At 30.3% G+C, this 10,609-nt stretch overlaps 1 protein-coding gene across 3 annotated transcripts in view; it reads left to right on the forward strand.

Annotated features, from left to right (window-relative positions):
• LOC107557422 (equilibrative nucleoside transporter 1-like) overlaps positions 1–10,609 on the forward strand; it is a 22,290-nt gene that overhangs the window by 291 nt on the left and 11,390 nt on the right. The window contains exons 1-6 of one of the 3 annotated variants that reach the window (XM_016240839.1): positions 7,117–7,138; positions 8,143–8,215; positions 8,556–8,637; positions 8,812–8,981; positions 9,899–10,038; positions 10,129–10,263. In XM_016240839.1, the coding sequence (XP_016096325.1) occupies positions 8,190–8,215; positions 8,556–8,637; positions 8,812–8,981; positions 9,899–10,038; positions 10,129–10,263 (553 nt within the window). In that variant the 5' untranslated portion in view covers positions 7,117–7,138; positions 8,143–8,189. Of the gene's footprint in view, positions 1–7,116; positions 7,139–7,596; positions 7,658–8,142; positions 8,216–8,555; positions 8,638–8,811; positions 8,982–9,898; positions 10,039–10,128; positions 10,264–10,609 lie in introns of those variants that run through there. The other 2 variants (XM_016240838.1, XM_016240837.1) reach the window with 2 other exon arrangements.

Consider the following 10,609-nt stretch of genomic DNA (forward strand, 5'->3'; position numbering starts at 1 on the left):
CTGGGCTTGTCACAGTCATACAGACATGCAGCTGCAGGTCAATCTGTGAAACTAATGGTGAGTGGACGGAAAGCAGGACATCAGCTCAGCTCACGCTGACCTTTGACCCGGCGGTGATTAGGCTAGTGCTGCTGATAGTGGTCAGCTCTCACTCATTGAGAGCATTCCTGCAGATAAGAGCCCCGACGCTCTTTGAACTTCCACTGTGCAGAACAGAGTTCAAACACACACACAGCTGTTGCAGGTAGGGCTGCTTTGACTTTATACGCTTTCTATTAACGTGCAGTTTATGTTTTGAGTGCATTGATAGATGGTCAGTGAACCGAATATTCTGCACATGATTGGTTTACTGATGACGGACACAATAACAGTCATTACCAGTGAAATATAAGCAATCTTTGCCTCCTTAAACTGATTTTCTTTTTTTCTTGACATAAACCAAATAGCTCCATTAGTTAAAAATACATAAAATAATATTATAATATTATGTAATAGATTTTCTAATAATATGTCTATTATATACACACACACACAAATATAAGTAAATAATATTACATTTATAATATTATTTATAATATACTTATATATTCTAAATATATATACTTCATATTATATAATATATATATTACGCTACATAACATTATAATATTAAATATTATATATTACAAATATATATTTTCTAAATATTTTCTATATATTATGTATATAATATTATTTATAATATACTTAAAAATAATATAATATTATGTAATAGATTTTCTAATAATATGTCTATTAGATACACACACAGACAAGTATAAGTAATATTATTTATAATATACTTATATATATACTACATATTATATAATAAATATAATATATTACGCTACATAACATTATAATATTAAGTATTATATATTACAAATATATATTTTCTAAAACATATAATAATTTCTGATACAGAATATCAAATGTTAAATGACAGATTAATGAACTATTTTTAAAAAACTGAGGCAAAATTTATTTAAATGATGTTAAGTAAAAAAGAATAAATAAAAAATAAGCAAAGAAAGTAACGAAAGATGAATTCATTATTTTAAATAACTGTCATTTTTTTTCGCTTTCTGAAGAAAACATAAAATGCATTATGAGAATTGTAATATTTATTATTATTATTATCATAATTAATTGCTTTGCTATCTAAATAACCACATTTATTTTCATCTTCGTTACATGTGACTGTTAAATGCTAAAATGCTACACATTTGTTGTAACAAAAAAAATGTTAAGTAGAAAAGAATAAATAAAAAATAATAAATAAATGAAAATTAATGACAGATTAATTCTTTTGAATAACTGTGGCGTTTTTATGCTATCTAAATAAAACATGATATGCAGTTGTAATATTTATTATTATTATTATCATTATTTGCTTTGTTATAAGTGATCACAATTATTATCGTCTGTTTTGGGCTACGTGAAACCATAACATGCGTTATGAAAGTTGTAATATTATTTATTCTTACTATCATTAATTACTTTGCTATGTAAATAATCACATTTATTTTCACCTTTTCTCCTCCGTGTGATTAAGCCTAAAATGCTACACATTTGTTATGTTAAAAATTAAGTAAAAAATGTTAGAAACTAAAAAAACAATACCTGTCGAAACTATTATGGGTTTAGGATTTTTGCCTATTGTGGACCATTTCATCAGAGTACAGAAATCATAATATTCCACAACAGAACAGACTGAATGAAGGTGTGATTGTAACTGTAATTAATACTGTTAATTTGGCATAAATGATGAATCATGATTAATCAGAGGACCTCAGATGATGCCAACCCTGAAACAACATACACAACTACCACATTTTGCTATAAGTTTGATTGCATCATATAATAACTGCTGTTAAGAGTGTTCCACGTCTGTTTGATTACGTCTTTAATTGATTTCTGCCATATGTACATTAACTGACAGTCAGCACATACAACATTTGTATGGTGAAAAGCGTTGTACAAATAAACTTGAATTGAATTGAATGAATCAATGTGACCTTCTGGGCGGTTAATGATTCTCTCAACTTGCATCACAGGCAGAACTGTGTGGATTTATTAGCTTTGCTTTTTAAGTGAAAGCGTTTCTTTTCCTCATTGTGACATTCTGTGATTAGAATGCGTCATTCAGTAAAGCTGTTCAAGACTGATTCAAACAGTAAATGAGGATCTCACTGTATTTCAACAAGTTTCGACTCTTTCTGTGGCTGGTTTGCGTTCTCTCACACACAGCTGATAGTTGGAAACAGAAAACATTGCGTGATAGTGATCTGCACTTGTGTGAACGCTCAGGAGCTACTGCTGGAAACTTTGCTGGAGTTCAGAATTTTTTTACTAATTATTTACAACCTTTGTGTGATGATAGGACAATATATCAACCAGGCCCGACTAAAGTGTTCTTGTACCTATGATGAAAATTACAGGCCTCTCTCATCTTTTTAAGTGGGAGAACTTGCACAATTGGTGGCTGACTAAATACTTTTTTGCCCCACTGTATATATACACACACATACACTACCGGTCAAAAGTTTGGGATCAGAATGATTTTTAATGTTTTTACAGGAGTTTCTTCTGCTCATCAAGGCTGCATTTATTTAATCAAAAATACAGGGAAAAATGTGATATTGTGAAATATTATTATGATGTAAAAGAAATTTTTTTTAATTTTAATATACATTAAAATGTAATTTATTCCTGTGATGCGCAGCTGTATTTTCAGCATCATTACTGCAGTCTTCAGTGTCACATGATCTTCAGAAATCATTCTAATATGCTGATTTATTATCAGAGCTGGAAACTGTTGCTGCTTCATATTTTTTTGGAAGCTGTGATGCTTTTTTCAGGATTCTTTGATGAATGAAAAGTAATAAAAAGAACAGCATTTATTTAAAACAGAAATCTTTTCTAGCAATACACACTACCGTTCAGAAGTTTGGGGTCAGTACATTTGTATTCTTTCTTTTTTTGAAAGAAATTAAAACTTTTATTCGGCGAGGATGTGTTAAATTGATAAGACGTGAGAGCAAAGATTTATATTGTTAGAAAAGATTCATGTTTTGAATAAATGCTCTTCTTTTTAACTTTTTATTCATCAAAGAATCCTGAAAAATAAAGTATCGCAGTTTCCCCCAAAAAATATTGTGCAGCACAACTGTTGATAATTCTAATAATAAATCAGCATATTAGAATAATTTCTGAAGATCATGTGACACTTTACACTGGAGTAATGATGCTGATGGAAATTTAGCTGAGCATCACAGAAATACATTACATTTGAAAGGAAATTAAACTAGAAACCATTATTTTATATTATAATAACGTTTTGCAAGATTACAGTTTTTTCTGTATTTCTGATCAAATAAATGCAGCGTTGATGAGCAGAAGAGACTTCTTTATAAAACATTACGAGTCTAACTGATCCCAAACTTTTGAGCGCTAGTGTATATATTCTGCGCTATGTGAAATTGATCAAATATAATTGAAACCGGCCTCAACAGCACTGAGTCTGAAATCACTTTACTAAACCATCATCCTCATCATTTATATAGTTAATCAGTGTCCATTAATGGATTGAGTGATGTGTGTTACACTCTGACATGACTCGACTAAATGTGTTATATAATAAACACACTGCGTTTATATATATATATACATATAATTCACATAGTTGGATTTTTTTGTAAAAAAAAAAAAAAAAAAAAAAAAGGCAAAACTACTTCTTTGGCAGGACAAAAAAACATTATTGTTGAGCCCTGAAAAAGAAAAAAATATTCTTTCATCAAATTAAACGGCAGGTTTTCAATATTATCTGAAAGGGTGGTGCTTTAGGGACATTTAGGACAATCAAAGTCTTTTTAGACACCACCCTTTCAGATAATAATAAAACATGCCACAGTTACAGATTATCGATGGGACCAATTACACGATGTATTAATGTAACATTTTATAATGATAAATGATTCTAAATGATAATACAGATTACATTATGAGAACCAAAAACACTGAAATAGCCAAACTCTCCACTTCTCCACAGCAATGCGAAGCGATCTGAAGCAGTCGTACAGTATCTGTATAGATGCCTATTTGAGATATTTTAATATTTATTCATGAAAAATTAAAAAAAGTGAATAAATATATATAAATTATCTGAAAGGGTGGTGCTTTAGGGACATTTAGGACAATCAAAGTCTTTTTAGACACCACCCTTTCAGATAATAATAAAACATGCCACAGTTACAGATTATCGATGGGACCAATTACACGATGTATTAATGTAACATTTTATAATGATAAATGATTCTAAATGATAATACAGATTACATTATGAGAACCAAAAACACTGAAATAGCCAAACTGTCCACTTCTCCACAGCAATGCGAAGCGATCTGAAGCAGTCGTACAGTATCTGTATAGATGCCTATTTGAGATATTTTAATATTTATTCATGAAAAATTTAAAAAAGTGAATAAATATATATAATATGGTGTTTTTGTGACATGATACCTCTTTATCCATAATTATTTCTGTACAATTCATTGATAGCACTAGAGGACAGCATCACAGCTCTACTAAAGTTCATTGTGATAATCATAAAGATCTCAGAGGATATGATCATGTCTGGACCCCACATCACAACAGTAACGCAAACTGCTAGAGCAGAGGAGCTCTCTGAACACCAGACTGAAGACCAACTACTGTAACAAACTCCTGCAGACAAGAGAAATAATTACCTAAAGTTCTTACTTCTGATTATAAATGTCGTAAAATCCATCAGGCATCACTCAGAAGCGTCAGGTTCCTGCAGAGCACTGAAGATTTTTTAATTAGAGTAACAAAAAACAGCTGTTGCTGACAGATGGGCTCATGGGATTTGTAGTTTCTGACAACTGCGTCTCAGACGGTTTTGTAGTTGTCACTCACTTTTATTATAAATAACAACTTTTATTATAATAATAACTTTTATTACTTTTATTATAAATAATAACAACAACTGTTATTATAAATATTTTTATATATAATTAATCATTATTAATTAAAAATTTTTTTTTTATCTTCTTTCTTTTTTTAAAGAATATTATGGGATTTTTAAATAACATTTTTTAATGCACCTCTCCATACATGATAAAAAAATTTTTTTTTAAATGACTATTATGATGTTATATTCAATGAATATTATGGTATGCCATAACAGCTGTCTAAATAATAATAAAATATTTTTTAAATTGCTTAATAAAAACGGTTTAATAATAATTAGTGACCCAGTTATTAGTAGTGATATTTTTTTAATAATTAATAATGATTTATTAAAACATCAGAATTAAAAAAACATTACGATGTTATTAATATTTTAAATTATTATTAATTAAAAATGGTATTTTTATAACATTATATACCTCTCCATACATTTTTTTTAATGACAATGCATTACTATTAAAGTGTTATATTCAATGAATATTATGGTATGGTAATAAATATTGAAATGACAATAATAATAATAATAATAATAATACATTTAATAAAAAAATTATTATATTAATAAGTGTCCTAATTACAATGAATATTTTTTTATATAAAAAATAATGCAAATAAAAATATCTTTTTTTTTTAAAGCATTACTATAATATTGTTATATTTCATGAACATTATGTTTCTATGCATACATCCCATGCGCCGCTCACAGTTTTCTGCAGGCTGTGTCTGACTCTGTGCTGCTTGCTCTAATTTCATTGGATGATTCTGCCTAGTTGTGTTTCTGCTTGTCAGCTCCTATCTGCAGACATTTCTGTGGAGAAATCACTGGATGGTTTCCATCATACATAAGTTATGTATGATGGAAATAATAAGAAGCTTGGTGTTCATCTGCTCCGGGTGTGTGTTCACGGTGTGTGTGTGTTCACGGTGTGTGTGTGTGTTCACGGTGTGTGTGTGTTCACGGTGTGTGTGTGTGCACTTAGGATGGGATAAATGCAGAGCACTAATTCCGAGTATGGGTCACCATACTTGGCCACATGTCACGTCACTTTCACTTTTTTAACTTATGCCATATGTGCCGCTGGCCAAAAACAGCTGTCCTGTTCACCTGCTGATACCAGCGGTGCAGGCCGGATCTCACGGTCAGAGGAGTGTGTGTGCTGGAGCCTCTATCTCTGGGACAGCAGAAGTTCATCTGCGGAGTCCATGTCTGTGTGAGTGGAAGCAGAGCTCGCCGAACACACGTGGGCTGTGAAATGAACATGTCTCCTACAGAGACCTCAGCTGAACTCCAGCAGCATTACTCACTTCCCAAATCTGCAGCGTCTTGTGATCAGTTGTGTGTGCTTCGGCATTTTTAAGATGCATAGCTTTCATTCCCGGGCCTCAGTGTATACAGTTATCAGGTTAAAGTGCTTCAACAAGTCTCCATGCTTCATTTCACAATACAAAACTAAAAAAACTTTAATAATCCCATTATAGTATTATAACAAATATATACGGTTCATATAAATATTAAATAAAAATATTTTTTTTCTTTATATTTAAATAAATTATAAATTTGATGAAAAATATAATATAAATATAAATTGTATTAATATAACAAACTTTTATTTGAACGTTTTTTTCTATTTTTTTATTAATATAATATATTAAATAAAAGAGAAAAATGTTTCTTTGTTTATAAATAAATTCTAATGTATATCAGATTAATATGACAAATTATTATAATATTAATCATCAATAAATATATAATATAAATAAACATAATATTAATATAAATATTTAAAAAATGATTTTTTTGGTGTGTTTTTTTTAAGTTAATAATAAATTAATTAATCATTTATTTATTCATTTCTTCTGAACATTGTGTGCCATTGTTGAGAAATTTCCCAGCGAGTTTAATTTCAGTGGTTTCTGCTGTTTTGCAGACGTGTTTCGGTTGTGTTTTCTTGGTGTTGCTGTAGACACTCAGATAAGCTGCACTATCAGTGAAAAAACCCTGCAGCCCCTCATTGCATATGCATGAGGGGGCGGGGCACACAGGTTCAGGGCGGAGCCACTAGCTGGGTCTCCTGCAGCTCTTTAAAGCAGAACTGCATTAGTGCTCTTAGTGTTCATGTGAGCGTCAGTAAGTATTTCACTTCACTTTTTTATTGGAATTATTTCCAGTGATTGTGAAACTCTTATGTCTCGTTTTACTGGTTACTTTGGATTGAAACTTACGACATTGCTGTGAAAGTTTGGTTTATATTCTTGCATGATATATGGTATCTATTCATCACTCTATAACTATAATGATTCTTGTACTCGCAGTACATTGCAGAGGTGCAGTTAACGGTGACTTTCCAAAGATGAAATATCAGGCAGATTTCATTCCAAAATCAAAAGAAAGAAAAGTAGTTTCCATTCAAAGATGAAGCCTGTTTTAAGACTATTTATTCATTTGTGTTTATTTTCATGTTCGGTTTAGACTGAAACTAATGAAATAACTGGCCATTAAAGTTTTGTTTGATATGATATATATGTGTTCATTATCCTATACTTTTTATTTTATGTAATATAATTATGATGCCTATATTTACAGCACATAACAAAGGTCCAGTTAACTGCTGAAATATCAACGTCAGATTTCATCCTTAAATCAAAAGTGAGAAAATACAAAATTGTAAATTCCATAAAGAAATTGAAGTCTGTTTTAATAAGATTTATTATTATTTTTATTTAGATTTAAACGTATAAATAACTTTGTTTATATTCTTGCATTATATATGGTATTTATTCATTATTTATACTTTTTATTTTTTGTAATTATGAGGAAAAACTTGCTTGTTTTTAATACTATATAACACATTTTATAGTACTTTTTATTACTATTTAAGTATTTATTTATTTTCATATGTATTGCGTTATATATGGTGTTTATACTTTTTAATACTATTTATTTATTTACTTGTTTATTTTCACGTGTAAATAAGATTAGATTTAAAATGAGAAATAACTTTGTTTATATTCTTGCATTATATACAGTATATATATATGGAATTGATTGATTATTCTAGATTTATTGTAGTTTTTGTTTTGTTTTATTTGATTATTTATTTATTTATTTATTCATGTCTGTGTTGCTTCCAGGTGCTTGCGCAGTAAAATCCCGTCTCATTACAGTGAATCTCACAGACATGGACCCTCAGGTGCCCAAAGACAAGTGAGTCGAACATCAAAGCATGAACGTCAGTTAATATCGTGCTCTTCTGCCGCCGCTCTGAATCAGACAGACAGATCACAAGAGCAAAGTGGCTTTCTGGTGCTGTAAAGCTGTAAAGCAAGAAAATGCTGAATCTAAGTTTGCTCAAGAGTCACACCAGATGTGCGGAGTCAGTTCTCACTCCTAAAAACCAAGGGTGATATATCACACTTTTACTAGGTATTCTGTAGTGTGTGTTTTTTTGTAGAAAACTATCTTTGTTCTGGTGCTTCTTAGAACCCAGAAATCTGATGTGAAGATGTTGGTTGAACAGCAGTAAAGCATCCTCTTCTCGTGACAGATATAATGGCGTGTGGTTGATTTTCTTCACGCTGGGGTTGGGAACGCTGCTGCCGTGGAATTTCTTCATGACAGCTACTATGGTAAGCACTTTACGTCTTGCGTCACATATTTCGTGTGAAGTTGTACATCTCGGGTTGGTTTTTGCCGTAGACGACCAGAAATGCTGACAAAGTGTTGCAAAAGCAACAATTACATCCACAAAAAAACAGAAGATGTGTATCTCCCAAGGCTTTTTTTCTCTGTTTATCTTGTAGTATTTCAGCAGTCGTCTTGCAGACCCTTTAAGTGAAGCGAATCTCTCAGCCAACGCGACTGAAGAAGACTCGCGGAGCGTCTTACAGGCCAAGTTTAATAATGTGATGACGCTGTGTGCGATGGTTCCTCTGCTGGGCTTCACCTGCCTCAACTCAGTGCTTCACCAGAGGTCAGACTGAGCAATACACACTCACTCATTAACACGCCGTACTAAAACTAGAGCTATTTCATGCTGAAGTCAAAAGAAAGAAAATAAGAAATTAGAATGCATAAAGAAAGTAAAGCCTGTTTTAGAACAGTTTATTTGCATATTTATTTGAATAAATATATTTATTTGAATACTTATAAGTTTATTTATTTCAATATATCTTTATTTTAATAATATTTATAATTATAATAATTATTATTTAATTTTTTTTATTTACTTAGATATTTTTATTTAATTATCTAATTTTTTTTTTAAATAAATATTTATTTAAATAGATATTTGTATTGATTTATGTACATAAATATCTTTATTTAGTTAGATTACAACAAACAAAACTATTTAAATCAATAAATATATGTACAAATATATTTTATTAATTTAAATAGATATTTGCATTTATTTCAATAAATATTTTTGTTTATTTAAATAAGTATTTTTATTGATTGAATATAATGTATTTATTCATTGGAAAAATATTAATATTTATTTAAATGGATAATAAAAACTAAATAATAAATATTTTTATTTTGTGAATATATTTTTATTTACTTATTTATAAATACGTATTTTATTATTATTATTATTAATAATATTATTATATTTCTACTATTATTTATTTATTTATATATTCCGTTATTTTTGTACATTAACATTATTTTCACGGCAATTAAACACAATTTACCTTCAAATTCTCTCTCTCTCTCAAAAAAATAAATAAAACTAAAATAATAATAATAAAATAAAACAAAATAAATAATAATGCTTGGTTTTCTTTAATGATACTAAAAAACGTTTTATTCTTTTCCTTCTGATTTTGGGGTAAATTATGAGGCAGACCTGTTCTTGATCATTTTTTGGGACTGTGATTGAATCTGCAGAATTGCTCAGAAGATCCGGATCGCAGGGAGTCTGACGGCCATTCTGCTGGTGTTTCTGCTCACTGCCATCCTGGTGAAAGTAGATCTGGAGCCACTGCCGTTCTTCATCATCACCATGATTAAAATCATCTGCATTAACTGTGAGTCTCTACAACAAAGGCAGTATGGAAGCAGAACGGGTTGTAAATGTCATGTGATCTTCTCTGATGTGTTTGTTGTGTTATTCCCAGCGTTCGGAGCGGTTCTTCAGGGAAGTCTGTTTGGGATGGCCGGACTCCTGCCAGCGTCCTACACCACACCCATCATGAGCGGACAGGGACTCGCAGGAACCTTCGCTGCTTTATCCATGATCTGCGCCATCGCCAGTGAGTCCAAACTTACAGTATCACCACAAACAAATCATTTCTGCTCAAAGACTCGTTACACTAACGCAATGGAAATCTGTGCTGCAAGACACACTTTACAACTCAAATAACACTTTTTAAATTGAAGAATAAATATTATTAGCACCTAAAAATACAAGCTTCACATTTTCTAGTGTGATCATTTATATATTCATAAATGCAAGTGCCTTAAAACAAAGCCATTGTTTTCCCAAAAAGGAAAAAAACATTTTTTTCTTTCACATATATATATATATATATATATATATATATATATATATATATAGATATATATATATATATATATGAATTAATATACATATACAAA

This window comes from Sinocyclocheilus grahami, unplaced genomic scaffold (genome assembly GCF_001515645.1).
Source record: "Sinocyclocheilus grahami isolate Dianchi unplaced genomic scaffold, SAMN03320097.WGS_v1.1 scaffold601.1, whole genome shotgun sequence".
In the NCBI taxonomy this organism is placed as follows: Eukaryota; Metazoa; Chordata; class Actinopteri; order Cypriniformes; family Cyprinidae; genus Sinocyclocheilus; species Sinocyclocheilus grahami.